The sequence below is a fragment of the Salvia splendens genome, chromosome 14, assembly GCF_004379255.2.
Source record: "Salvia splendens isolate huo1 chromosome 14, SspV2, whole genome shotgun sequence".
Classification (NCBI taxonomy): domain Eukaryota; kingdom Viridiplantae; phylum Streptophyta; class Magnoliopsida; order Lamiales; family Lamiaceae; genus Salvia; species Salvia splendens.
Window position 1 is genome coordinate 27,962,843 of NC_056045.1, and position 27,592 is coordinate 27,990,434.

Sequence of the window (27,592 nt, forward strand, 5' to 3'; positions counted from 1 at the left end):
GGGAAAAAGGAAATGCTGCAAATAAAAAAATAATAAATGTTTTAATATATGAGTAAAAGATCATCGAGTGATCTACGGCTGGGGGTTGCCTAATCTGTTCTGATCCAACGGATGGTTTTCTTTTGCCGTATGATACAAGGATCAGTGACATGTCTGTGCTATTTCCTTATCTTTTTTTATACTCCGCAATCGGAATTAAAAAATTACAAATATACCCTCCGAAAATCAGCTGTTTATCGCTTTCAGCTTGAACATTGGAGTGTGTGTGGCAGAGTTGTCATTTAAATATTTCATTTTATAATAGTATGTAATTAGTAAAGTTAAAAAAAAAATGAAATTGTATATTAAATGGTGGGGTTTATTAATGATAAAGTAAAAGAGAAGAGAAAAAAATTACCATAAATAAATATAGACTATTTCTATGGGACGGAGAGAGTAATCAATATGAATATTTGCATGAATACTTAGGGATGATTATTCGGCCGGTTCCGGTTAGAACCGAACCGGTAAATTCAAGAACCGGAATCGGAACCGGTCGGTTAAGAATCGGCCGGTTTCGGCTTGGAACCGAAGAACCAGTTTGTGAGTTAATGAAGAAAGAGTAAAATAAAATAGATAAAAAAAAGTAAAGATAGAGTTATTTCTATTTTAGGAAACATTTTATCTTTAATGATATAATCCACAAAGAAAAACGTTTCATTTTTAATGGAACAATAGGAGTATATCTTATTATTTGGCGACCAATGTGAGATCAGTGGTGATGCATAAATTTCTTTTGATTGGGGCCAACTATATATGTGTGTGTGAAAGAATAAATACTCACTTTGTACACCAAAAATAATTTTGGTAATGATAATAGTATGAGTTTTACTATAAATTTAAAAGTAAGTGAGCGATTTAAAAAAATGATAAAATATTACTTTAAATAGCTTTAATGAACATAACAAAATAGAAAAACATGGTTATATTTTGTAGATGGAAAAAAATATATCATAGAAAAAGTCACAATCATAACAACATATTATAACAACATATTACAAGTAGTTATGAATCAATGACAAATAACAATAAAATTCAAATAAAATAAATCAAAATGTAACCTTAAAGTAAATATTAAAAAGGTAAATAAGAATTACTTGAATCAACTTAAAAATAATTCAATCATAACAACTCAAACTCGCACCTTGAACTAAAACTCAAATCCACGTAATCCTATATAAAAAAATACTACAAATTCAGTACATAGTTACTGTATTTATCATATTTTTATTCTAAGATTTTTATGGTAAAATAATATAAAAACTTGTAAAAGTAAGAAAATTGATTATATAATTAAATTTGAAAAATAGCAAAATTTGAAAATTAGTTAATTAAAACCAATATATTGAGCGTACATTCACATTCACATTTACATTCAAACTACACAATAACCATACATAGAAATCAATCTGTGTGACATCATCAAATAACTCCTAATCTAACCATTTTTTTTGTGATCCCCCGTTGCTTTCTAACGTAAACCTTTTCGCCCCATTCGGCTCCCCACGAGTTCCTCACGATCCAATATTTTGTCCCATGGAGCGTTGTGACTTGGTTTCAGCTCCGCGAGTGTTGTGATTTGGTGTTGCCGAGGCACAACTCGAGATCTTGTACAACTTCACCCATGTTTGGACGAAAACAAGCCGTATCTTGAAGGCACAATTGAGCAACTCGAGCTGTCTGTTTTTAAAACGAAGCATCATAATCATGAAATCAAATGCAAGAGACTCATCTGACAAACAAGTTACTCTCTCCGTCCCCGATTAATTGTCACTCTTTTCCATTTCGGTCCGTCCCTCAATAATTGTCACACTTCATTTTTACCATAAATGGTAAGTAGGTCCCACATTCCACTCCACTCACATTTTATTGTAAAACCAATATAAAAAAGTGGGTCTCACATTCCACTAACTTTTTCAACCAACTTTTCTTTACATTTTTTAAAGCTCGTGCCCGGTCAAAGAGTGACAATTAATCGGGAACGGAGGGAGTAGTTATTAGTTACCTTCTTAACTGCCTCGGCCTGGTAGTCCCCATTTAATCTACCATCCACAATCTTGTGTGCCTTGTCTGAATATAGCTGTGGCAATGCCTGGCGTCATATTATATTAAAACTTGTCATACATAATAATAGTATACACGAAACAAAGAGAAGCTGAGAAAGAATTGGTTGCCGTGCTGCATACCCATGACACAAGGTGATGCTTCCCTTGTCGTCGTGTTTCCCTACCTGTCAAGAGCTGTAGGAGAACCTCACCAAAGTTGTAAACTCATCATTTTTCCTGCGATTATCAGCCGATGGACAAGGATGACACTCAGTAACAGATGATACTGCCTCACACGGTTGAGTCCATAGAAAAGGATCAATAATCTTAGCAGTTGGATCACAACAAATTAAAATACTGCTGGATCTGAGGTTCCCTTTGTAAGTACACCAGTCGTAAAATAACTCGGATCAAAATACCCAAACGAACCCTTAACATTTGTGAACACATGACTCTGTGAGATATCATGTCCTAAACGTTTGGCCAACCCAAAATCCGAAACCTTAGCAGTGAAATTTTGATCTAAAAGGATGTTAGTAGGCTTGACATCGCGATGTATGATGGAGCAACCAGAGTGAAGATAGTCCAAACCTCGCCCCGCTCCAATACGTATCTTAAGGCGTTCATTCCACGACAATGTCAAATGATTGTAGAGGTGATCGGCCAATAAGAGAGACTAGATTATGATGTCGGAACTTAGTTAGCGTTTCAATCTCGGAGACCTGATGGGACCTGATGCTAGCCGTCTCTTTATGGCCACAGCAATTGAGTCATTATGAATAAAGCCTTTGTAGACTTTACCAAAACCACCCTTTCCAATCACATGCTCCTCGCTGAATTCTCTGGTGGCTAAGTTGAGTTCAGTTAGTGAAAATCGACGGCAGAGATTCTCCTCGGCTGCTGATGATTTCATCTTTTCAGCTCAAATTTGTTTGACGGTGTTACCGAAGGAAATAGGCTAAGGAAACACAATTGTTGCTATACATTACTTTGGATTTTACAACTTTTATTTCTTATATTATGGTATTGATGTAATCCTCTTTCTAACGTTTCTTTTAGACATGGATATTAGTAATATAATGCAAAAAAAAAAGAATAGAAGAAATAAACTAAGGGAAAATAAAATAGGGAGTACTTACAAAATTGAAAATTGAGTAAAATTAGAAAGATACTCCATAAGAGAGATTAAGCGTGTAAATTTAAGGATAGATGGAATTGGAAGGAATACGATATGATTGTAGTGAGACTTCTGCAATATTAGTGAGTCTTAAATATTTATTGAGTTAAGTGAAATGTAAATAAAATGAAGAGAAATAAAGTAAGATAATAGAAGAAATAAATGAAGAGAAAATAAAATATAAACTTAAAAATAGAGTAAAATTAGAAAGATAATAAGTAAAAGAAATTAAGGGTGTCAAATTTAAGAATAGAGGGAAATGACTCTAAACTATAATCAGATAGTCTTATAATGAATATAATATATGACCGTGATAAAGAAAACAAAAGCTTGTAAATTGTCAAATTGCGATGTACAGAAAATTGTAGACATCATTTTCATGTGATTATAATAGCAGAATGTGGGTCGTTAGAGTTATACATTTTGATTCTTTATGTTGAAAATGATCAACTACCAAGTCAAGCTTCCTTTGTTATTGTTATGTATGTTTCCTTCATCAACTTTGATAAATGATCAACTAACAAGTCAACATAATAAGAAACCTATCCTAACTTAAATAAGTTATTTCTGTTTTTGATAAAAATTAACATAAAATACTTTAGTCTTTATTCACTTATCTCTATTTCTCTTACTTTATTCTCTATTTATTTATTGTCTTTTCTTTTTTAATTTATTCTCCATCTAATTAACTGTAGTATTTTTTTGAAATTTAAATTATGTAGTAGGAGTACTTATTAAAACAGTACTATGTTTTTTAGTTGATAATTGATAATTTTTAATCTTACATAATTGAGCGTGTGACAAAAGAATAGAAAAGCTTGTAAATTGTCAAATTGCGATGTACAGAAAATTGAAGACATCATTTTCATGTGAATATATTATACCAAATGTGGGTGGTTAGAGTTGTACATTTCAATTTTTTACGTTGAAAATGATCAACTACCAAGTCCACCTTCCTTTGATATTGTTATCGACATATTGTCATGTTTCCTTCATCTACTTTCAAACTTGAGCTGAAAACCCTAAACCCTTTATTATTACCTTCTGTCATGCCATTGTGCTTCTTCTAGTTCGAACCGACGACTTGGCAATCACCAATATTTGCTGAAAAGATGAAATCATCAACGTCTGAGAATATCTGCCGTCGATTTTCGCTTGCTGAACTCAACTTAGCCACCGGAGATTTCAGCGACGAGCATGTGATTGGAGAGGGTGGCTTTGGTAAAGTCTATAAAGGCTTCATTGATAATGAGTCAACTGCTGTGGCCATAAAGCGGCGGCTAGCATCAAATCCGAGTCAAGGGCATGCAGAGTTTGCGGCGGATATTGAAACACTAAGTAAGTTCCGGCATCGTAATCTAGTCTCTCTGATTGGGTACTGTGATGAACAGGGAGAGATGATTCTTGTTCATGACTACATGTGGAATGGAACGCTAGCAGATCACCTCCACAAGCTATCAAGTGATAGCAACGGCAGGTCAACTCTCTCGTGGAATGAAAGACTTAAGATATGTATTGGAGCAGGGCGAGGTTTGGACTATCTCCACTCTGATTTCTCCATCATACACCGTGATGTCAAACCTACTAACATTCCCTTTAGACGAAAATTTCATTGCTAAGGTTTCGGATTTTGGGTTTGCTAAAGGTTCATTTGGGTATTTTGATCCAACTTATTTTACCACGGGTTTACTTACAAAGGGAAGTGACACTTACGCATTTGGGATAATATTGTTGGAGGTATTGAGTGGGAGATCCGCGGTTGAGGAAAATCTTGCAGAGGATGATGTGTGTATGAGCATATGGGCTCAAGAAAAAATTTGGAGTGGAAAAGCTGACGAGATTGTAGCTTCAAATTTGAAGGGAGACATCTCGGAAGGTTGCCTCAAGACATTTGTTGGGGTTGTTGAAAGTTGTTTGCATCCTGATCCGATGAAACGACATACAATGAGTCGTGTTGTGGCGCAGCTTGAGTTAGCCCTTGAACAGCAGGAGAGGAATGGGACAGCAACACAAATATTACAATCTTGGCCATCTGCCTCTGGTAATTGTGAATTCTTTCTATGTGTGTATATACTTTACAAATATTGGATGTTTAAGTTGCGATGAATGATCTTGATTTTCATTGTGTTGGCTGGTTATGGTAACAAAGGATCAACACCAAAGGATCAAAATGAGGTTGAAGTTGATAAGCTGTGAAAGGCCTTTCCTGCCACTGCCATGAAAGAAGACGATGTCCCTTTCATTCTACTCGGTGAAACAAGGGACATTGTTGATAATTGTTTAGTCCTATGTACAATGAATTGGCAAGAATCCTGAAAAATGGAGAGGCTCCACTACATGCCTAAGCATGTATTTGAATTTAGAGCAAAGGTTTGGAATAACAATATTATATATTGGCCTATTTGGAAGAAAAAAGTTTATCAATTTGGAATGTCTATGGCTTTGTAGGATTCGAAATCATTATCTTCGCTGAAGCACGAGAACGTTGTCGAACTTGTTGTTTACGGTTTGGACGGCCATCAGCAGGTCTTCGCTAAAGTTGTACAAGAACTTGAGCTGTGCCTTGGCGAAACCAAATCAACTGAGACTCAGATTGCATCTTAATATATATGCATGAATGCAGGGGAGACGCCATCCGAGATGAGAGATATTACTTCATGCTTATGTCATTTTCTTTGGATTACAGTATTTCCTTTTTTCTTTGAGAAAAATGACAATGTTACTTAAACTGTAAAATTATTTCAGACGATTCGATTTAAGTGGTGAATGTGTGATTGGAAATTGGATTGTTGAAAATGGATATGCTATTTTGAATTATCTCAAACTATTTGAATATTGTGTTGCATATCCAACTTTTAGTTGTTGGAAAATGATAAAAAGTCCATTTTATTATAATCTAATTGTTGAAGCAGGGTGACGAGTTTATTTATTTTATTATTTGGAAGAAGAGAGTAATGAACGGTTAGCAGCGTGATTGAGCGAATTGCGTCGGGAAAGAGGTGAGAATGATCGGAGCAACAGCGACAATTTAAATAATACTTGCGTTGATTATCAAAATTGAGCTGCGTTTCCTCAGCAACAACGCCGAATTTCAACGAAATTGAATCAGCAACAACGCCGAATTTCAACGAAATTGAATCAGCAACACCGCTCATTCACGATTGATTACAGTTTCAACTGAAAGAGCATGATTACGGATTCAGTTACTCAGCTGTTCATCTGCATCACAATCGCTTTTGAAGCCTCAAATTGCAATCCAACTCAGTCGACAGACGATGTTTCAATCAACTGCACGGATTCATTAACTGCCACAAATCTGATGCACGATCCAGTTCGGATCTCTCCCGATCCATTTCGAGGTCAGAATATCCTCCTGCTGCAATTTTACCCAGCTTCATACAAAGGATTCGAGAGTTTTCATGACTTATTTGTGGTTGAATCTACTACATTTTTCTTAACAATTTGAGGTGGAATGAGAGAAAGAGGAGAGATCGCCGGCATACAGATGGGGAGAAAATTTTGGTTTTTTTTTTTTTTTGAATGTCAATATTAAATAATATGGGTAATATTCTGTTTTCACTAATGTAAAAAATGGGTTTCTACTTTCCAATGAGTAATGAATCACAGTCCAAATATATAAAGAATTGTGATGCTACATTGAATTAGTCATGCATTGAATTACCAAGTCATACACCAAATACCACTGTCCATGTATTCCCTCCGTTCCATAATAATAGAGTAATAGAGTCATTTTGCTGTTTTGGTACGTTCCATAGTAATATAGTCAGTTTCCTTTTTAGTAAAAGTCAACACATTTCTTCACACCTACTTTATTCTCTCTTACTTTTTTTTTATTCTCTTTTACTTTTTTTTATTCTCTCTTACTTTTTTTTACACACACACACACTCACATCGGAGTTCGAGATACATTGGCAAGTGAACCAGCCTCTTCCAGCCCCTCGTGGTCACGTCCGAACCAGCCTCCTCCTGCCCCTCGTGGCCCACGAACTAGCCGCTTAACCACCCTCAGACGGGTCCAGGTCAAGCACCGGCCTCTCCCTTTCCCTCGTGGCCCACGAACTAGCTACTTAACCACCCTCAGACGGGTCTCGGCTCGTAAGTTGACCACCCTCAGACTGGTCCAGGCCCGTATGCTTGCAAAGTCCCAAGGCAACAAGCTTTGGGCCCACAGGGAAATTAATCCCAAGTTGCGCCATCCAGGATTCGAACTCAGGACCTCCTGAATGAGGCCATATCCTTGTCTCCCTTCTCAACCAGTTGAGCTAGGAGGCTTGGATTTTATTTTCTCTTACTTTATTCTCTCTACCTTTTTTCATTTTTCACTTTATTCTCCATTTACTTAACTCACCTAACACAAATTTCTTAATCTCCGTGCCGAAAAGAAACGCTTTCATTACTATGGAACGAAGTGAGTATTTAGGAAAAGTTCACTACTATAAACCAATGAAAAATAGTTTTCAAGGTACCATCGGCCCCCTAAAATTGCACTTCGGGAAAATTCGTATCCCTAATTCTCAATATCGATTCCCAATTGCTTCACAATTCCCAATCATAATATTCCTCCATCTATTCCATATTAATAGAGTCATTTTTCTATTTTGGAAAGTTCCAAGTAAATTTAGTCATTTTTATTTTTGGTAAAAAGTAATTCTCCATTTTACTTTATTCTCTCTTCATCTCTCTTATTTTTTTCACCAATCATTTAACTCACTATTCTTAAATTTTGTACCGAAAAGAAATGTCTCTATTAACAAAGAACGGATGGAGTATTTGGCTTTAAAATCATCGGTGATAATTTCGTCTCCTATCTTCCCTACTTCAAAATATGTCTTTCTTTTTTTTTTCTCTCTCCGAATTTTTGTTATGAGCATTAAAGAATAAAGTAGTTAATTCAGTTATGAATTGAATCTAGTAATAGTATATTCCGAATGCGGTTGGTGGTCTGGATAGATAATATGACGTATTGATCAAGCTTATCTTAGATTCTTAATGTACCAAAGCATATTTGTCTTTGGTAAATCGTGTTGCATTAAATGCGTTTTAAGTTAATATTGCTACTCATACTCTATTAATTAATTTTCTAACCTGCCACCACACACTGACCCTCCTTTTGCCGGAAAGATTCCTTTCCTCCATTACAAGAAAAACTAAAGCCACCTTTTTCCCCTTCCATCAACAATGGAACCCTAGCCACCACTCCCCTCCCATGATTCATTCACATTAATTTCCAATGGGGTGAAATCTGGCTCTGCTTATGTTGGAATCCGGAGATGCAGCCACCTCCAGCTGAAGACATGGCATTACCCTCGATGGAGCAACGCCAGTTCACTCTCGTGGAGATCCGGTCCGCCACCGGAGATTTCAGTGCGGAGAATCGCATCGGAGAAGGCGGCTTCGGAGAAGTCTTCAAGGCCGCCATCGGCGACGGCACAAAGCTGGCGGCGGTGAAGCGTCTGAAGCGGCCGGCGATCAACGAAAGACTAGCTAGGCAGGGGTTCGCGAGGGAGATCGAAGCGCTCACTCAACTCCGCCATCGCCATATAGTGTCTCTCATCGGCTACTGCAGTGAGCAGGGCGAGATGATTCTGGTTTATGAGTACATTGCCAATGGAACCCTAGAAGATCACCTCCACGGACCGTCGAGAAATAGGAGCCCGCTCAAATGGACTGAGCGCCTCAGTATCTGCGTTGGAGCGTGTCGCGGTTTGGATTATCTTCACACTTCCTGCCCCGGCAACTCAATCATACATGGTGATGTGAAGAGCTCTAACATCCTTCTAGATGAAAATTTAGTAGCTAAGGTTTCGGATTTTGGGTCGGCCAAACAAATTAATGCGGATGTATCCGAGAGAAACAGCAGCACTGCTGAGATGTACTCGCGCGGTTATCTTGACCCCCTTGCTGCTGTCACAGGGAGATTTACTATGGCTAGCGACGTATATTCTTTTGGTGTGGTGATGTTGGAAGTAGTGAGTGAGAGAAGAGCTGATAGCCGGCCTCAGAATGACGACCTACTGTCCATTTGGGCTGTTGAAAAATTTCTTAAGGGAAAAGGTTGTGAGCTTGTAGCTTCCTCTTTGAGTGGAGAAATCTCAAAACAATGCCGCAGTTGTTTTTTAGGGATCGTTGAAAGATGCTTGCAGAGAGAAGCAGAGAAACGGCCGACAATTACTGAGGTTTTGGCCCTGCTTATAAAAGCCCTCGGGTTACAGCAGGAGAGGCCAGACCCAACGCGTTGGTTTTGGCAATCGAAAGTATCTCCAAAGGAAGTTATACCATCCGGTAAAAGGGTTCTCTTTCCATTTATATGCATAGTAACAGAGACGTTTAGTGTTGTTAATAGTTTTCCTTATTTTCATGTCACAGGATTAGCACAAGACAATGTGATTCGAGAAGATGAATTAGAGCACCTCCCTGCCATTCCGCTTGCTGAATTTCAGGACATAACTGGTGGTTTTAGTTCCAAGTTCTTGATTGCCAAGAGATCCACTGGAGTAAGTTTATTCCGTGGGGTCCTCAAAACCGGACAGGATGCTGCGATTAAAAGGTTCAAGAAGAAGTTGTTGGACCAAGAATTTCTAGCACAGGTTTGGTTGCCTTATTGTATCTGTTGATGTCTCTGCAGAGTCGACAACTTTGGAAATATGTGAGTTTCTTTAATGCTATATGTTTTGGTAGGTATCGAAAATATCTCGCCTGCAGCATAAAAACGTGGTTCAGCCCCTTGGTTACTGCGTGAATGGCGATCAGCAGCTCTTAGCTTTCGAGTTTGCTCCATATGGATCCCTACATGACATTTTTCATGGTTCTCTCCTCCTTCTTGATGATATACTCTAGCTTTAAATGTTGGAATACTTATACATGTTTTTTATGCAATAGGCAAAAATTTGGAGTCAAGTACAGTTGTTCCATGGTTACAAAGAATCAAGATTGCGGTTGGGGCTGCAAAAGGACTGGAGTACATTCATGAGAACGGACTAATTCATCATAGCATCAAATCTAGCAATATTTTACTTTTCGATGATGGAAATGCTAAGATAAGTGATGTTAGTCTGTCAATTCCATGCCCTTGTAAGCCGGCTCGTGGTCATAAACGCTATCCTGAACAAGCTCCCTGTGGTTGTTGTTATCATCCCCCAGAGTATGTTCTTTTCTAGATGAGGAGAAATATTAGTCTGAATTTTTTACTAATTGCTCTTATCTCTGTTGCTAGATGTGTATCCACTAATCGAACTCAAGAAAGCGATGTGTACAGCTTTGGTGTGGTTCTCCTTGAAATCTTGACAGGTCAGAAAGCCACACAGCCACTGGTACAACAGTTCCTTGCAATATTGGTATGCAGTTTTCCTCAAAGTTTGAGATACTAATAGGTTGGCGCATGGTTAATTTAAAGTACATTTGATATGCTGTGATTCAAAAAAATGGTGTAGCACGAGGCAACGGAAACACCAATGCAAAGAGAAGAAGACATAAAGAAGGTTGTGGATGATAGACTTGGATTTGGAAGAAAATGCTCTGCCAGTGCAGTTGTAAAGGTAAACACAGTTATTTTCACTGAGATATAAATATATCGTTGGATGATGTTAGTCATTGCCATTGGATTCACGATTATGATGATTTGTTCAAAACAGATGGTTGAAGTTGCTTTGTCGTGCCTTGCAAAGGAAGCTGATTCTCGCCCTGACATGAGCACTGTTTTAATTCGTCTCGAGAGGGCTTCATGGGAAACACAAATTTATGTACGAAAACATGAGCAGCAGTAATCTCAAGCTAATATTACCAAATTATCTCCTCATATTCCAGCCTTGCGAGGTAAGCAAATATACCTTCGACGTCACAGATAGGTTTCTTACCTACTAACATGTGATATTATTACCAGATGGAACCTGCCAAGCCAAGGAGGAGGAGATTCTCCTACACGTTTTGTTTAGATAAATGATGTGTGTTGCCTTGTTTGTATAGCTGGCTTTGGATTGTTGTCTGTTTGTTGTGTAATTATGGTGACATCCAACTTCTAGTAATTTTCAGTGACTCTGGTTAGTGAAAGATAGTAGTATTTACTACCTGGGCTATTTCTAGAATAGGTACTGCAGCATTTGGCACTATGTCTATGTTTGAAACATAATCAAATATATAGAGATAAGGCAGTGTAGATGAGGACTTGCTACTGATGTACAGTAATAGCTGAGTAAATAATGTGTGGTGGTCATGTTTAAAGAGAATCAGCATTGATTAATGATCACTTTTTTTTGGTAGAAAAAGAAGAAATAACTGAAAAATGAATCTCTATCTTATTTCAACTAGCTTGATATTTTTCAACACATGGATAGCAGTTGGTAGTAGAGAATGGCATGGAGATTTGCAGCCAAGACAGTCCTCCTTACTACTAATAAAGGGCTCTTCGACCTCCTCGGCTGTTGTCCACAAGCCGGCCGCCTCTGCTGATGATCCCGTTGCTCCCTATAACACAGCGAGGCTATCTCGTTTATCAGTTCTCGGGTGAATCCAGGTCAGAAAATTCTCTGCCTTCACTTTAATCCGAGTCTTTATAAAGGATATAAAATGTGCAAGGACTTATTCAGTAGAATGTGGACTCCTCTTGCAAAAAATGGTAAAAATGAAATGAGACTTCTAACTGAGATCGAACGCAAATAGCAAAATGGGGCTTCTAATGGAGCGCGGAGGGAGTAGTTAATATTTCTGTTTTTACTATGTGGAAAGCGTTTCTGCTTTCTAATGAGTAATGAATCACAGTCCAAATTTGTCAATCCTTATATGCAATATCAATTAATTAGTTGTACTAACAAATGGAGTATCATTAATCCGCCATTCCACGCTAATGAATTTATTGATCTCGATATGAAAATAAAACAGTCCACACTCAACAATAGTAATACATTATTAATTAATACAGCTATCAGCAATTAAATACTGTCCACACAACATGATATAATGTGGCATGCATGTTTAAACAGAACGTGGAGGCTTGGATCTTGATTTTGGCGGATTGAAATACTTTCTCGGCACACTCGGCGTCACCGGCAGCTCCGGAATCGGCGGCGCTTTCGGAATTGGATTTGGCCTTCCCCGAAACGGCGGGGCCGATATTCCAGCAGCCGGCACTGGCTGAACCGATGACGCCGGAGTTGGTGCAATCACAGTGGGTGGTTGAGTTGGGCTTGGCGTTTGAACAGGGGACTGACTTGGGCCATTTTGCGGCGGCGGTGATGGAGCGTCAACTACAGTAGGTGGAAGGGACGGAGCCGGTGTATCATATGACGGCTGAGGCGACGGAGATGGTGGTTGCACGGGAGAAGCAGCCTGCGGAGGGGTGTGCTTCGGCTGCGGCCGTGAGCCGAAGATTGTGAGGTTGGGGAAAAGCCAAAAGAAGGCAGATTGGCAAGTGATAGGTGAAAATTTTATTACAGCGGTGTGCCTAGTAATATTTATTGTGGAATTACTGATAATTTTCACTGAGGCAGTTTGCGCTGCTTGTATGTGGCAGGGCGCACCGGATCTACTCTGCAGCTTCGCGTAGCAGCCGTCCGTGTCGCCAGAGTCCTCCGCGGTCTCAGCAGAGAGCGTCACGTTGAACTTCCCACTCTCATCAACGCCTCCGTTTCCCCGCGCCCTCATCTCATTCGCGTTGCACCTGATCACAACTTCAAGCCCTGCAACTAGACGTATAGCATTAACGGAATACAAAGTTGGGGGTGCTCGAGCCCACCCGAGATAAATGTGTGTATCATTTACTTACAAGATAAGTAGTTCATACCTTGAGATGAGTTGCGATTGTTTATGCAATCGTTGCAGTGCATAGCCCCGACTACCTCAAATGTCGGGCTCTTGGCTTGAATGGAGCGAAGATGTGAGAGTAGGAAAACGCCGACGGCCAAGAGATTAAGTCGAAGCCCCATTGCTAAAGAAAGTATGATGTGGATTTGATGAGAGTCTGAATGGCTAATTTATACTATGATATGTTCATGTTGAAGGTCCCATTCAGAAATAAACACTGCACCGGCTTTGTTGATGGAAATTTTACCTTTTAAAGATAGAATTGAAGCTTAGCTATTACATTACCATTTATTAACCCATACCTGCATACTTGAACACTAAAATTGTGCCAGTGAAGTAGATATAAATGGCACCATTTGTTAGGTGAATCTATGGATTATTTTTGTAAATTAAACAAATTGAAATTGATGTCATGTTAATAACAACCTTTTTTGGGTTGCAAATGGTTGGTAATATTGAGTTTGGTACAAAGATAAATGTTTATTAAGCAGATTTGGTTTTAGTCATAGGTTAAGAAGCTTGGAATTAAGATGTTTGTGTAGGTTGCACTATTGAGAACTACGTTTATTTATTCGAATTAAGATGGTTGTGTAAATTAACTATTGAAAACTACGTTTATTTATTCGAATTAAGATGGTGGTGTAAATTGAGTATTGAAAACTACGTTTAGGGAGGGACTTAAATTCCATAATATTCTGTGTAATTAAATTGTGAAGCTATGCTTTAAAAGTTACATGGCTCTTTTATTTAAGTATTTGACATGGGTGAAGTTCACCTGTATGAGATCTCAAGCAATAATGGATGCAATTGATCTTGATATTCTGTGTGTTGCTTATGGTGACACCAAAGGATCAAAATGAGGGCACTGCCATGCTTCGAACTCATAATAATATTCGGAGTTTGTGTTGTTATTTTGCCTTGTGACATTGTGTTTGGTGTGTAGAACAGCAGAGTTGAAATTGGGTGAGCGATGATGAACTGGTTTCTGAGTTCCAATTACATTGAATTGATTAAGCTTGAGATTGTATTTTAATATGCCAGGCCAGCCAACCTTTTTTTTTTTTTGGCAAGGGGACCATACTATTAATTTATGTCAAATAAAGGTCATTAATGGTTGTTATTTTAATCCCATGTGCTCGATGGACTTCTAATGGAAAGGCTCCACCAAACCAAATTATTAATCCATTTTGGAATGACTAATGTATGTGTAACACATGGTGATTTTTAAGCATTTGAAATGACATTTTCTTTAATGAAATGACAAATTCTCAGACATTTCCAGTAACTCAGAAATAAAACATACTCCTAGAAAATCAAATGTTACTTCCAATATTGATCTACAGTCAAGTAGAGATTAATCAGATGAAGAACATTGAAGAGGCCACATTTTTGTGAAACTTTGGCAGTTGATACCCTTGTGATGCATTCACCATTTCTTCGGGCTTGACAGCCATCGACATCATAGAAGCCGCTAGTCGTGCATAACGAACAGGAGCCACTGCCATGAATAACAGTATCATCTTGATCATGAAGATCAAACCTAAAAACTCAAGATTTTCTATATATTCTTAAAAAAAAGAATGGTTAGTAGTGAACTTGTTACAACGAATACCTTCCGATATCGCCCTGTTGCATCTCTGGAACCTGAACAAACATATAAGTTGTCACACTTTAGAATTCGGTGACTAAGACTACATGAATTAGAGTTTGATTGAATCAGCACTTACATGTAGGATGAAGAATGAATCAGTTCCTGCAGATCATCTGATGTGAATCCGATTTCGTCTACCAGGACATGGTAATGTGTTGGCCTGGATGTCCCCTAGTGTCAGAACCATACGAAACATCAAATTCCACAAACAGAACATTAGCAGGAATAACAATTCTGTTTAACTATTTTAAGGATGTTTTTGTCTTGCAGAAAAAGATTCATTTGAACTTCTTACAATCCTGGCAGAATGCGGACACATGTAGAAATTAGTACATTGAACATCACAAACTTTGCTGTCAACAGTAGTTCCTGCACACAAACATATATATGTCTGAATGAGTATTTGATTCCAGTTTGAACCGTTGAGACAGTCAGCCTCACCTGAAGGGACGTTAGCTCCCAAATCAGCCTCGAAGAATTTAGTGTGATGCCGCCTCTGTGACACAATAACTGTGAACTTGGGACGCCAGTTCGCCTCAAGAAAGCTACAGGCCTACAAATATTCATACAGAAGCCAAGAATTTCTGTTCAGACAGTTAACTTTTTTGTTGGAAGAGAAGGATTTAGCTTGATTTGGCCAGACAGAGAGACAAACCTTACGAATCTGATCCATTTCTACATTCAAGAACTCCTTAAACTGCGATATGCTCAGTCCGTTTCTGAGAAATTTTTTTTCCAAGATTAGATCATCAGACTCAAGCAGAAGGAGAATTTACAAGGTCTAAACTGACCTAAATATTATGATTTGAGCCGGCTTTTTCTGGCCCGAGCTTGAGTGAAACTCCTTCAGCAACTCCCTTATTATGCCTGCATCCATCTGTTCAGACATTGGCTTGAAAAGTGAATCTATCATTTGGGATTTCGGAGGAAGTGCACGAAGAGAAGCTCGATAGCTTGACATTTTTGGCCACTCTCTTGAGCCAACGACCTTAAAACAACAAAGAGGAAAAAGGAAATGAACAACTGAAGCTGGATTGGGATTAGAATAATTGTTAATGACCGAGTGAAAAAGGTTCCTACTGAAGCAACGGAAGGCGCCTCAGCTCGGCCAGAAGAAGTGTGGAAAACATGGATGCCAAGAATCATCGTAGGAATCTTGCTAACCAGTGGAATGGTTCGTGTTAATTCAGAGACGACAGCATGATTAAGCCCACCGAGCTATAGACAGAGAAGCATGTTAGGATGAGTAAGAAAAGCATTGACAATACAAGAAATAGGATTAACTTAAACACCTTCATATTTATCTTCAGCAGCACATTGATCAGATAAAGCTCATCAATTTTGTTAGTTGAGAGGCACTGATTCTGAATTCCAAACTCTATGAGAGTCTTCCTTTTCCAAGGACCTTCATTTGAACCAAATAAGACCATCTTGTGCTGAATAATCGAGTCACGAGGTTTAGAAATATCGTAAAACTAACCATATAAATCGGAGAACTTCTTATCAGAAAGAAGGCAGATGATGAATTTTGGTGGACGCTGCTTGAATCTTGACTGCAACTGCTGGAACATCATATCCACTCTAACAGAAGGAAGTTTCTTTCTATTTTTAGGATTTTCATCGAGAACACACGCTGGGGGACACGTAACCTGAAACAGCAGAATAATTAGCATAATGTCACTTTCTTCAAAGAAGTAAACAAACTCTCACCATTCCTTTAGCCGAGGCAACTTTCGCAAACTCATTAAACAGATTCCGAACATCACAGCTAGTGGAGAAGTTCACCACCACCCAATTCTCGAGTTTCTTTGGATCCAGGAGTTTCTACACGACGTATAGCATTAGTAACGACAGAGGCAAATGAAGGTATGATCATAAGTTTATGTCTATCACCTTATCTTTGTTGTTCCACCAACCATTTCTAGGTATTATATGCTCTCCATTTCCCATTTTCAACTGTAAATTCAAGAAAAAGTCTACGTTAAAACTTATGCTCACTCGAGATTGAAGTGAAATAGCCTCAGAGCTTACCCGTGGAGCTGGAAGTACACGACCTTCAGCTTGAACTAACGAAGTGTTGATCATAACGCCACAAGATTGCAGCACTGGATCAGTTTCAACCTCATGCTTAATCCTCTTTGAAACCTATCAAAGAGTCATATTTCAAGTCAAAGTTGATCATAATTCATATTTGTTTTTTTCATAAACTTACGTCTGTCAAAATCTTGAGCAAATCCTCTGGTTTTTGGCTGGATTTCGTCACCATTGCAGTTCTCTGATAGACGGTTAACTCATTCTTGTTGCGTTGTAGAGGAACCAGAAAACAAAGCTGCATTGATCACACAACATTAGGAAGCAAAATCTTGAGACGAAGCGAGAAACAAATGAGCAATATTACCTCGACTGGGAAGAAAGTTTCTCTATTAGGCTTCCCAACGTTGATGCAAGGTAAGTTTTCGCTGTAACTCAGTGAAATGGCACGTGTGCTAACAAAGTAATCGTACACCGTTGTCTGAATAGTTTGGTTCCCGCGATTACTGTCTCTTTCACTTCTCAACTTCAAAGGAAATCTGTTAAAAGTTCAAAAATGTAAGTGAAATGTGATATTTATTCCAGATATATTGGATTAGTCTTAGACTCACTTCTGTTCTTTGCAAGATCTTTCACTTAACCCTGTGATTTTGAACTCCTGATTCAAATGCTTCACTCTGATCCTCAAATTCTTCAATGTTCGGCTTGCCTAAACAGAGTCGATAAATCACATAAAAAGCACGTTTCCGAATACCTAATCATCACAAGAAGTCTGTTTTACCTTACTCCAATCAATGTTGAAGGGAGTTTTCACATTTTGGTAGTTCAAAAGGAAATCCACTACTGCACCTGGCTGTATGGTTGTTGTCATAGACACGTCTGCAACACGAAAAACAAGAAAAATGACAAAATCGAGCAAATGAAAGCCAGAGAGATTGACAAACAGACAGAGTTACCATGATTCAGAAACAATCCACCCTGAAGAGACCTAAAGCTCGAAAAGAAACCTCTACATCCAAGAACGCCACCACCTAAGTCGATGTAGTTTGCAAGCTCGTGTAGAAAGAATGATTGGCCAACCACAAGACAGCCCCTAAACATGAAAAAATCACTATCTAAAACGATACAAATCCAACAAAAAAATTCATCATGTTACTGAAAATTTGTACTTACTTTTTACATGCTTGGTGCAGCAGAATAGTGTTCAAAACTCTCAAGCTTCTCTCATTGAAGGATTTCATTGAGTTTTGAGACACAAAACTCATCACCACTTTGAATGTTCTGAAACAAGTCACGAGCTTCCGCCTCTTCTGATCATTCCTGTCCGGGCTCCCACCGCCTCCAACACTGCTGCCTTTACGAAAACTATAAAACAACCACAATACGAAGTCAGATCAACATCAAATACATAGCTAATAAAACTCTTTGTTTTCAACCTTTTCCCTTCCGTAACAACAGAAAACTCGAGAATGTTCTGTGGCAGCGGACCAAGAGTGAATAAGCTTCCGGCTCCATCATAAACAAGTCTTTTCCCAGCTAACTCTTGTTTATACATCTCAGAGAGCTCCTCAACCACTGCCCTCCTAACATTTTTACTAATAACCTCACTCCCATCTTCACGAAAAATCGATATCTACACAAAAACAAACAATTTATACTTTTCAAGAAAAAAAAACAGAGGAAAACTAGCATTTCAAGCAAGAAAGAGACAAACATCATAGTGATAAAAGTCATCCATAGCTCCGGTGACAGTGACTTTGAAAAAATTTGTCAATAAACAAACTCTTCTCCCTTTCAAACCCGGCCGGTGGCTGATCACCGGAGCTGCTTTAGGCTTGGCTATCTCCATCACCGGCGATTCCTTCGGAGGTACGATTCTGATGGGAACTACATCCAGTGGAATTGTCTTGGGAGGTGGAGGCAGCATCTGTGGCTGTAAACTTAACTCCATTTTCATGCTTCACTACATTATAAAATGAATCAAAATTCAAAATTTTCTCAATGATTCAAACTAGATAGAAGAAGATATACATAAACAGATGATCAATGCTAACAAGAATGAAAATTTGATGTGGTTGGAGCAATGTGATTGGTTTTAGATAGAAAATGGTATAGTTATGTGAAGTGGAAAACTAGACTTACAAATTTCAGTTTTGTCTGGTTTGGTAAATGGCATGCATGAATTGAGACTATATAATGCAGAAAGAGAAACGTTGGTTTCATGTCTGAAAATTGGAAGGATTTGATGTTTTTTTTATTTTCTTTTTTGTGCAGGCATAATCAGAATAGGACTGAAGATTATGTTAGTACTTTATTTCATGGTACAACTACATAAAGCTATCAAAAAGAAGAGATTTTCTGGATAGAGACAATATCCAATTCAATCATTTTTCATATAGCAAAACATTTATCCATATATAAAAATGTCAAGGTAATATTCATCTCTTCTCTTGGACTATTATCTACATTTTACACATTTATATGATTTACACGAATTTGTGAATACACGTAGCAATGTAAATAACACTATTACATGAAATGTTCGTGTAAGCCTAAAAAAAAAAGAGTGGCTACTATTTATGTACTGTACTTTTTTTTGGTACAATACTATTTATGTATTTGGTACAATTTTTTTTATCAGTAATATGTTATTGGCTACTTTTGTGGCTTGATAACAAATTATAGGACTTCACTACATCTTTTTTGTCAATTTCGATCGAAAGTTAAAGTGTGATTTTTTCAGAAATGTGAACCAATTGGAAGCAAACTTTTTTACTTATGAAACTTTTTTAAAAATTGCACCATACAATAAAATATTTTAAGTTAAAATACTCACTCCAAAGCTCAATAAGAATATAAGATGCATTATGATCGGCCTTGAGCCTTTTTTTTGTGGAATAAAAACCTAACCCAATAAACCCAACTCAAGGAGTCCCATAAATGATATTGGTACTTATATATTAATAGGCTCAATGATCACTAAGCCCAGTTAATTTTAATGATAATTAGCACCTTTTTCAATTTCATGATTATAAGCAAAATGACCAAAAAAATGAATATAAGCAAAATTAAATAGCTACGTGAATAATTGTGGACATTTTAAGAAGATGTTCGGTTTCCAAGATAAAATAATACCAAGATATAATTTAGACTTGAGTTGTGAGATTGAATCTCATGAACCAAACACACTACAAATTTAATCCCGGATACAATCTTGTAAACCGAACACCCACGAAGTGTTTGAAAATACAGAAAAAAAGAGCATGAAATAAATAAAACAAAATAAATTGCCCCCATGCAGGATCGAACTACAGACCTTCAGTTTACAAGACTGACGCTCTACCACTGAGCTATAGGGGCACTCTTGGTAGGCTAATCAAGAATATAAAACTTAATTCTTCTTTAATTATCCTAAAATTTTCATTAGATTCTTCTTTTGTTGGTCGGCCCAATTTCATGAAATTAAGAGCCCACAGGAAAAGTCCAATTGGTAATAGAAGCTTACTACTCCATTACACTAACTAACATAACAGAATTGGTTGGTTAATCGAACCAAAAAACACCATTCCAAGAGCCGAACCCGAACCAAACTCAGCTTCAGCTAGCCTACATTCAACTTTTTCAGTCTCATCCATGCCTAAAACTTCTCATTTTTAACTCTTCTAAGACTCTAATCACACTACTCTCAAAACATTATACTCCCCAATACACAAGAGCTACTAACATAGCACAAAGTTTTATTAGCAAAACATGGACTTAATTCCCAACAAGATCTAAACACGGCTCTTAAATATATGTTTGACAGTTTCTATTGTTCTAAACTTTTAGCAATAGTGACAAGTGACAAGGAATGGATGATATATCAAGCATTTTTGCAACTAAATATGGTAAAAAAGCTGAAATTTTTTTATTATACAAACAGGAAACTTTTTGATACAATAGTCATAGAGATCAATATATCTAGTAATTTCAGAACTGATCTCACATGATGATCGAATTCATGGATCTTCTAGAGTAATACAGTACATATTTCGGATACCTCATCCTGTCTAGCTTTCCCGTGTTCAACTGGCATGAATTCGACCAGGAGAGCCCGTTGCACCAACAAACAATTCATGAAAGTTGTCCAGTCCATTACATGGGCCATAAGATTATACGAATTCGGTGTATATACCAGCTCTGAACTGCTGGGTCGTCTCCATTAAAATCTAGTGGTCGTCTTCATTAATCCCGGTGCAGTTTGATTCGAGGGCCTCCATGGACTCGTACTGAAAATGTTTTAAGATGATCAAGTAAGAAGCAACAACTAAAATTCAGCATTCTAATTCAATGTAAAGCAAATTTTATTTACAGATATGGCAATCAATCACTGCTACTGCAATCTTTTTACCTGGCATCCACAGAAGAGACAGTATTTGAACTCGTCTCGTAGCTTCAACAATATGTTTAGCAAATCCTGTATCAACGGAACGATACGATTAACCAACAAGATAATCCAATATCAACAGCAGTCACTTGGAATGCAGATAGCAATATTGCACGATTTTTGTGAACCATTTCAACTTTAGAACTATAAGCAAATAAAAACAGTCACAATATTAATCAAGCCACACACAAAATTGTATTTGTACCTCTTCTGTAATTTCTTCTTCCTCCTCTTCTTCGCCTTCCTTTTCCGCATCTTCTTCTTCCTTCTTCTCCACCTTAACCTCCCTATTCTCGAGCTGCGCCAGAGCAGCATCAGCCTTTCGGAAGTTCATCACGACTCTCTTTCCCTTCCACCGCTCCTTCTGGTGACTTCCGAAAATCTCCATCAACTCACTCTCTTTCCTCTTATCCATCTCATATTTCGCTTTCTCTCTCCTCATCTTTGCTACCTCTGGATCTTCCGTGCCAATTCCAGCCCGACCCCTTCTGATCTCCAGAGAAACCGGCTCAGCCCTCCCTGAACCTTCCTTGCCCAGTGCAGAGCCAGGACTGTAGCCCATTTGTTTCAGCAGCTTGAAACCAATATTAGACTGTGGTATTGCAGAGCCTGCATTTTCTACTGTCAGTTTATCCTCTTCGATTTGCTTCCTTTTCCGGTCGAGCTCCCTCTGCTCCTGCCAGTTGTGATATTTCGATTTCTTGCTTGAAGAAGACTTTGACACTGCAACATTATTACAGCTAGGATCCTGTAAAAGTACACGAATTTATCCTCTAAATTAAACACGAGCTAATAACTCAATTCCCCAAATTCAAATGCACCGCCATAATCTGGAACTCTAAACTAGTACAAGGAGAGCCATGTAAATGAAGAACTTCTGGAAATGGAAACATGAAAGTAAGCGCAACTAATTGGCAAAGTGTTCCAGTTCTAGCGAAGTTCTGGAATTAGGGATTTGTGAAGTGAAGGACAAAGAAATTCAACCAAATTAGAATGTGACCTTGATTTATACAGAATAAAATACCTTTTTTGAGAAAGATTGAGAAACCTCTGGTGGAATGAATTGGGAGAGGTCTCCCATATAATCATCATCTTCTTCGTCACCTCCAGCCATCAATTTCCTGCAGCAAAATTTGAATTTGGAGAACAGTATCGAAACACCTTTTGATTAATGCAAGTAATTATTTATTAGGCCGATTATTTAAATGTGAAATCAATTTTAATTTTATCAAATTGGGCCGAATATTAATACAGAAAAGCCCAATCCATTAAATATTGAAAAGCGATAACTGAACTCATTCAATCGCCGCTGCGAAACGATCATACCGTCACCTTCTCTCTCAGTCTCTGGCGCATGGGGGTATCAGTTTAACTACACTAGTACAATTTTTTATCCGATTATGAGATTTTTGACTCGACACCTGAGTGAAGTCTTTCGTGACATAATTTCGAAAATGTTAAATTTTAATTTTTTAATCAATTTCAGAAAATGAAGCATTTAATCAAAATCAAAGCTCGTGGTACAATTTCGAACAATATTAAACATTGTAATTTCTGGTCGATTTGTGAAGTTGTGGGATGAAACTCTATTTTAGGTAAATGGCCAAAACGTATATAAAAGCACAATTCTTGTCTCCCCTTATCCAAAATCCTTCCTTATCCCAACACCCTACAAACAGGGAGAAAGCGAGACACAGAAATGTGGTGCAATTCCACTTCCATTACGCTTTCCTTTCTTCAAACAACTACCCATCACTCCCAGCTCTCCAATGGAGTTGGCCGCAATTCCGTTCAAATAGTTCCCCTCCGCCGCCTCACCCTCGAAGCAGCCGCCACCACACGGAGGGAGGACCGAACTGCTCGTCACATTCGCATTCGCAAGAAGGTAATTTCGTGTGTATGTAAACGCAGACAGGATTATCGACTGCAGAAAATTGATAGGGTTCTTAATCGTAATAAATTAAAAACAATTCCAACCAATTGGGTGACCTTCGAGCAGCAATAATGGATTTCATTTGATTAAACAGCCCTAAATTGGTTATATTTATTATGCAAGACCTAATTTTGTGCATTCTCAGGTGGAAGGGACGCCGGAGAGGCCGAGATTGTGTGTTTTTCGCTCCAACAAACACATCTATGCTCAAGTAATTGACGATACAAAGATGCACACTCTTGCCTCAGCCTCAACAATGCAGAAACCCATCTCAGAGGAGTTCGATTACTCCTCCGGCCCAACTATTGTGAGCTCAATCATAGAAATACTTAATACTATACTCTTGCGTTTTTTTTTGCTGATAAATTAGTAAATTATTTGTCTTTTATTCAATATACACATAATGTTCTTTGTAATGCTAGTGAATGTAGTCGTTACCATCATGTTGGGCTAAGCTTAGTTAGAGAGCTTATATGCTCTAATAGTTTATAAAACGATTCAAGAGCATATAAGTTGTAATGGCTTAAAAGCTTAAGCGTTGTCGAAGTGTTTGGTGGATAATGTAGCTTATATTGGAAATAACAAGCCATTATCTTTTAACAAGCTTATAAACTCCGCTAAAACACCCTTGAAGTAGTATAGAGATGGATTTCTTACTGAATGATTATATGAAATAGTGATGCTTTATACTAAGTTAAAGAGAAAAGTGATTTGGTTTTTTTTGGAAGTTGACATATCATTAAAAGGGAGGCCTTTAAGATTTCTTCTTTTGAAATTGGATGTAGAAAAGTGAGGTTTTATCATTCTCTTTGATTCGTTATTGCCCCTTATAACTTTTACTAGTGTTATTGATGTTAGGTTTCTTGTGACAGGATGTTGCCAAGAGAGTGGGTGAAGCCATAGCTAAAGCTTGTCTCGAGAAAGGGATCGAGAAGGTGGCATTCGATCGAGGTGGTTACCCCTACCATGGCCGGATCGAGGCTTTAGCGGATGCTGCAAGGGAGCATGGTCTGCAGTTTTGAAGCTGAAACAGTGAGTTAGGTTATTCTTCAAGCTAATTTATCATCCCTTTCTTTCACTATGTTGTTGTGGGAATCAATGCTTGTCAAATATTCATGAATATATCCTGCCAAAACCTTGTCTTCATGTTCATATGTAATTTCTTGTGACAATACATGAAGAAATCATGCGGCTTTCCTTATTTTGGTTTTAGCTTCCTTTAACATCAAGAAATGTTATATATTACATGTAGTTTTATGTCTTCTTTCACCTTTGGGAATCAGTGCATTATGTCAAATATAATTAAAATCATTCATGAATGACACTTAACAATCAAGGTAAAGTATACAGAACTTTTGCAGTTTGGACTAATAAAACACAATGAAAGACATGTATCAAAGTAAAGATAGTGTACAAAATTCGTTAAGAAAATTCGAAATGCAAGAAAGCATCCTCTGTAATAATATCCTTGGAAACTTGTGAGTGATATCTGCACCACAACCATACCAACATACAATCTCAGTTATAACTTCAACTCTGTGAGTCTAGTGGTAACAGCTCTTCGAGAGAGTTGAGAACTTCACTCATTTCTGGACTAAGATTGGATGGAAATTGAAGACATGAACAAGCAATTTCCGCCATCTGGTCAAACAAAATCATGGATCATAATCATGAACTCAAATCATCACTGGAACGACTTATTTTTACTTACCCTTTCAGCTGCCCTGGGAGGGTAGTCTGCTTTAAGTTTAGCGTCGACAATCTCGTGCACAGATACTGTACGGAGCAGTCGATTTACCTGGTGATCAAGAACATAAAGTCACATGTAAAGAAAAAATGTGGCCAAATAAACAAATGTATCCCAAAAACTAGCCTGTTAAGAGTACATAACACATACCAAAGTATCAATTTGCTCCGCCCGTTGGATCCTTTGCGTGGGATCAAATGGTGGGCCACCGGTCAAAAGTTCAAGGAGAAGCACACCAAAGCTGTAAATACTGATTTTCTTTCTTCCAACTAAAGGGCGCCTAGCTCAAAGAAACGCTAATTAACAAGCAAGAGAGCAATTAGTACAAATTTTAACAACTAAGAACGACTCACAACTATATGTACTCTGTGGGGGCACTATGATCACTGCCCTCATATGAGACCACAGAATAGGTTTGAGTAAGTAGATGAGTATCAGTTAGTTAAACTTGAAACATCATCAAAAACTGAAACATTGTCGGATGCTATCATATAATGCATCAAGTTCTTCTCATGCAAGTAGCGTAAGCCCCTTGCAGCCCCAACACCAATTCTGATACGCTGGGCCCATGACAGAGCCGGACGCGGCTCAGGCTCAATGCCTCTTCCTCCTGTTGCATAACAAAAATATCAAAGAATGAACATTTCTAAGAAATACGGAGTATGATGAACCAACCATAAAGAATGTTGTATAAGGACCCTTGCTGTGCAAACTCATACACCAGGAAATGCTGATCATTGTCCGCACAATAATGAAGTAACTTAACCACATTTTCATGCTTTAGACCAAATATTGTTGAAACCTACAAAATCCATGTTATAGACTTTTGCAGCCACATCAACACAAACAATTTTTTTCCAAACCTTTGTTAGAAATTCTTGGTGTGGCAGATTCGTGCCGAGCCTTTTGATCGCTACAGGCGGTCCAGTTTTAAGGGTTCCGCGGAATACATATGTTCCACACGGCATGCTAAAGTTAGCAGTCATGGACATTATCTCTTCTTTGGAAACTGCATTTAACAGCATACTAGTTGCTATATATGTGTGTGTGCTTACATACCTAAAAGACCTTTTGTTTCACAAAATTGTAATTTGCTTCTAACTTATTAGATTTTATTAGATTGTTATATTTAAAGAATATTAATTTGGGTTCAATAGAAACTTTGCTAAAAAATTGTTTCTCTTTTTATTCTCGGATTGAAGCCGGGATTGTGGGCATAATAAGGCCCGTTTCCTCCATTTTCAGTGGATGAACTAATTAAAAAACTATCTACAAAAATTAATTTATTAATTTTTTCAGCTTTGAGATAATACGACTTCAATCTATAAAATCATACCACCATTATAAATTTTAAAATAGTTGTTACTTGTTAGAAAACAGTGCGCTCCTCCCTCAAATATGCGTAGTTGTAGAAAATTCTAGATACAAGGCATAAAGACCGTGCTCATTTTAAAAAGCACATAAGGGCATCTCCAGTGGTTTTCGCCCAGCAATAGCCCAGCCACAAACTCCTCCTGCCATATCATCAGCACTAAAAATTCGCTTCAGAATAAGTAAATAGCCCAGCAATAGCCTAGCCAAATCACCCCTAATTATATAAAACAAATAATTGACAATCACACAAAATACGGAATTAAATTTACGACACAGATACGGGAAAATCTAATTATTTTATTTAAATTTTAAAAAAAGTACATTTAAAAAAAGACTAAAGTCCATTTTTGGTCCCCTACATTTAGTCTAAAAAACTTTTTGGTCCTTTACATTAAGTCTGTGACCTTTTGGTCCCAAACAATATGTTTTGGTCTAAACTTAACTTTTTCCGTTAAAATTAACTGTCAAACATGTTTGACCAAATTAATGACTTAATTATAATCTAATCAACCTAATTAATTTAATATTAAAATATTTTTTACTTAAAAAATAAAAATGAATTAAAATTAAAAAATTATTTAAAATAAAAATTGACTTATTTATTTCTAAGTAACCACATTAACTTAATTAATTATTATTCTATATTAAAATATAAAAACTATCTCTTATTTTATGAAAATACTAACATTTACGGAACTTTATATAAAATAAAATTAGCATTTACGGGACCATACTTCTTTTCGACCCATCCTCAAAATGTAAATAATATTTTATGATATTTTCGGTATAAAATTAACATTTACGCGACCATACTTTTTTTCGATCCACCCCCAAATATCAATCAATATTCCATGTTATTTTTGGGTGAAGTCTCGTAAATGTTTTTTTCATTAAGTAAGAGGTAGTTTTTATATTTTAATTTAGGATAATAATTGATTAAGTTAATTAGATTATAATTAAGTCAATTTTTTATTTAAGTAAATTTTCGTTTAATAATAATCAATTATTATTTTAAGTAAAAAAATATTTTATAAATTTTAATATTAAATTAAATAAGTTAGTTAAGTTAATTATATTATAATTAAGTCATTAATTTGGTTAAATACATTTGACCGTTAATTTTAACGGAAAAAGTTAAGTTTAGACCAAAACATATTGTTTGGGACCAAAAGGTCACAGACTTAATGTAAAGGACCAAAAAGTTTTTTACACTAAATGTAGGGGACCAAAAATAGACTTTAGTCTTAAAAAAATTACATAATTAAAAAAAAACTAACGTCGTGCAATCATCCGCGCCCACAACTCTTCAATTGAATCCTTTTGGAGTCGAATATGAGCATCCGTTTGGCGCAT

At 37.3% G+C, this 27,592-nt stretch overlaps 6 protein-coding genes, 1 non-coding gene and 1 pseudogene across 10 annotated transcripts; 3 read left to right on the forward strand and 5 right to left on the reverse strand.

Annotated features, from left to right (window-relative positions):
• Nucleotides 1–4,282: 4,282 nt before the first annotated feature.
• Nucleotides 4,283–5,900, forward strand: LOC121764675 (annotated as a pseudogene).
• Nucleotides 5,901–8,373: 2,473 nt separating this feature from the next.
• LOC121764673 (putative receptor-like protein kinase At5g39000) lies at nt 8,374–13,520 on the forward strand. 3 transcript variants are annotated; one of them, XM_042160696.1, is made up of 10 exons: nt 8,374–9,564; nt 9,649–9,869; nt 9,961–10,087; nt 10,162–10,423; nt 10,496–10,616; nt 10,713–10,817; nt 10,914–11,094; nt 11,162–11,791; nt 12,258–12,692; nt 12,788–13,520. In XM_042160696.1, exons 1-7 carry the CDS (start codon nt 8,553–8,555, stop codon nt 11,043–11,045), a joined length of 1,980 nt encoding a protein of 659 aa, XP_042016630.1. In that variant the 5' UTR covers nt 8,374–8,552; the 3' UTR covers nt 11,046–11,094; nt 11,162–11,791; nt 12,258–12,692; nt 12,788–13,520. The 3 variants fall into 3 exon arrangements, with proteins under 3 accessions (XP_042016630.1, XP_042016628.1, XP_042016631.1); XM_042160694.1 differs by having other exon boundaries at nt 12,258–13,520; XM_042160697.1 differs by having other exon boundaries at nt 11,616–11,791; nt 12,258–13,520.
• Nucleotides 12,096–13,199, reverse strand: LOC121764676 (proline-rich protein 2-like). Of its 2 annotated transcripts, none has more exons than XM_042160700.1 (2): nt 13,058–13,199; nt 12,096–12,953 (listed from the first exon to the last, which is right to left on the reverse strand). In XM_042160700.1, the coding sequence occupies exons 1-2, from the start codon at nt 13,197–13,199 to the stop codon at nt 12,250–12,252; spliced, it is 846 nt and encodes a 281-aa protein (XP_042016634.1). In that variant the 3' UTR covers nt 12,096–12,249. The 2 variants fall into 2 exon arrangements, with proteins under 2 accessions (XP_042016634.1, XP_042016633.1); XM_042160699.1 differs by having other exon boundaries at nt 12,096–12,959.
• A 915-nt stretch (nt 13,521–14,435) lies between the features above and the next one.
• LOC121764455 (protein argonaute 4A-like) lies at nt 14,436–18,716 on the reverse strand. The gene is made up of 21 exons (XM_042160468.1): nt 18,474–18,716; nt 18,196–18,392; nt 17,933–18,124; nt 17,716–17,852; nt 17,541–17,638; nt 17,371–17,468; nt 17,127–17,298; nt 16,941–17,057; nt 16,760–16,873; nt 16,622–16,684; nt 16,439–16,552; nt 16,209–16,377; nt 16,021–16,133; nt 15,809–15,946; nt 15,520–15,716; nt 15,384–15,447; nt 15,170–15,281; nt 15,024–15,097; nt 14,805–14,899; nt 14,690–14,721; nt 14,436–14,575 (listed from the first exon to the last, which is right to left on the reverse strand). The coding sequence occupies exons 1-21, from the start codon at nt 18,714–18,716 to the stop codon at nt 14,436–14,438; spliced, it is 2,679 nt and encodes an 892-aa protein (XP_042016402.1).
• A 1,331-nt stretch (nt 18,717–20,047) lies between these two features.
• Nucleotides 20,048–20,119, reverse strand: TRNAT-UGU. The gene has a single exon. It is a non-coding gene; the product is annotated as a tRNA-Thr (tRNA).
• A 525-nt stretch (nt 20,120–20,644) lies between these two features.
• LOC121764677 (G patch domain-containing protein 11) lies at nt 20,645–22,345 on the reverse strand. The gene is made up of 4 exons (XM_042160701.1): nt 22,210–22,345; nt 21,391–21,933; nt 21,150–21,215; nt 20,645–21,027 (listed from the first exon to the last, which is right to left on the reverse strand). The coding sequence occupies exons 1-4, from the start codon at nt 22,297–22,299 to the stop codon at nt 20,968–20,970; spliced, it is 759 nt and encodes a 252-aa protein (XP_042016635.1). The 5' UTR covers nt 22,300–22,345; the 3' UTR covers nt 20,645–20,967.
• A 450-nt stretch (nt 22,346–22,795) lies between these two features.
• On the forward strand, nt 22,796–24,319 carry LOC121764679 (50S ribosomal protein L18, chloroplastic-like). The gene is made up of 3 exons (XM_042160702.1): nt 22,796–23,070; nt 23,264–23,425; nt 23,991–24,319. The coding sequence occupies exons 1-3, from the start codon at nt 22,885–22,887 to the stop codon at nt 24,138–24,140; spliced, it is 498 nt and encodes a 165-aa protein (XP_042016636.1). The 5' UTR covers nt 22,796–22,884; the 3' UTR covers nt 24,141–24,319.
• A 329-nt stretch (nt 24,320–24,648) lies between these two features.
• On the reverse strand, nt 24,649–25,857 carry LOC121764456 (pto-interacting protein 1-like). Its single transcript, XM_042160469.1, has 5 exons — nt 25,729–25,857; nt 25,541–25,667; nt 25,321–25,475; nt 24,830–24,916; nt 24,649–24,759 (listed from the first exon to the last, which is right to left on the reverse strand). Exons 1-5 carry the CDS (start codon nt 25,855–25,857, stop codon nt 24,649–24,651), a joined length of 609 nt encoding a protein of 202 aa, XP_042016403.1.
• Nucleotides 25,858–27,592: the final 1,735 nt, after the last annotated feature.

Excerpts from the sequence above, each read along its gene's own strand:
- LOC121764673 (XM_042160694.1), top strand. The coding sequence starts at position 8,553 with ATGCAGCCACCTCCAGCTGAAGACATGGCATTACCCTCGATGGAGCAA. Across the intron at positions 9,870-9,960 it reads ACCAAGAATTTCTAGCACAG|GTATCGAAAATATCTCGCCT; the intron begins GTTTGGTTGCCT and ends ATGTTTTGGTAG. Across the intron at positions 10,424-10,495 it reads TGTTGTTATCATCCCCCAGA|ATGTGTATCCACTAATCGAA; the intron begins GTATGTTCTTTT and ends CTCTGTTGCTAG.
- LOC121764676 (XM_042160699.1), bottom strand. The coding sequence starts at position 13,199 with ATGGGGCTTCGACTTAATCTCTTGGCCGTCGGCGTTTTCCTACTCTCA. Across the intron at positions 12,960-13,057 it reads CAATCGCAACTCATCTCAAG|TTGCAGGGCTTGAAGTTGTG; the intron begins GTATGAACTACT and ends CTATACGTCTAG.
- LOC121764455 (XM_042160468.1), bottom strand. The coding sequence starts at position 18,716 with ATGAAAATGGAGTTAAGTTTACAGCCACAGATGCTGCCTCCACCTCCC. Across the intron at positions 16,378-16,438 it reads TTGCCTCGGCTAAAGGAATG|GTTACGTGTCCCCCAGCGTG; the intron begins GTGAGAGTTTGT and ends CTGCTGTTTCAG. Across the intron at positions 15,448-15,519 it reads GCTCAAATCATAATATTTAG|AAACGGACTGAGCATATCGC; the intron begins GTCAGTTTAGAC and ends AAAATTTCTCAG.
- LOC121764677 (XM_042160701.1), bottom strand. The coding sequence starts at position 22,299 with ATGGCTGGAGGTGACGAAGAAGATGATGATTATATGGGAGACCTCTCC. Across the intron at positions 21,934-22,209 it reads CTCAATCTTTCTCAAAAAAG|GATCCTAGCTGTAATAATGT; the intron begins GTATTTTATTCT and ends GTACTTTTACAG. Across the intron at positions 21,028-21,149 it reads GTCTCTTCTGTGGATGCCAG|TACGAGTCCATGGAGGCCCT; the intron begins GTAAAAAGATTG and ends AAACATTTTCAG.
- LOC121764679 (XM_042160702.1), top strand. The coding sequence starts at position 22,885 with ATGTGGTGCAATTCCACTTCCATTACGCTTTCCTTTCTTCAAACAACT. Across the intron at positions 23,071-23,263 it reads ACATTCGCATTCGCAAGAAG|GTGGAAGGGACGCCGGAGAG; the intron begins GTAATTTCGTGT and ends GTGCATTCTCAG. Across the intron at positions 23,426-23,990 it reads ACTCCTCCGGCCCAACTATT|GATGTTGCCAAGAGAGTGGG; the intron begins GTGAGCTCAATC and ends TTCTTGTGACAG.
- LOC121764456 (XM_042160469.1), bottom strand. The coding sequence starts at position 25,857 with ATGTCCATGACTGCTAACTTTAGCATGCCGTGTGGAACATATGTATTC. Across the intron at positions 25,476-25,540 it reads CTTATACAACATTCTTTATG|GAGGAAGAGGCATTGAGCCT; the intron begins GTTGGTTCATCA and ends GTTATGCAACAG. Across the intron at positions 24,760-24,829 it reads CTCCCAGGGCAGCTGAAAGG|ATGGCGGAAATTGCTTGTTC; the intron begins GTAAGTAAAAAT and ends TTGTTTGACCAG.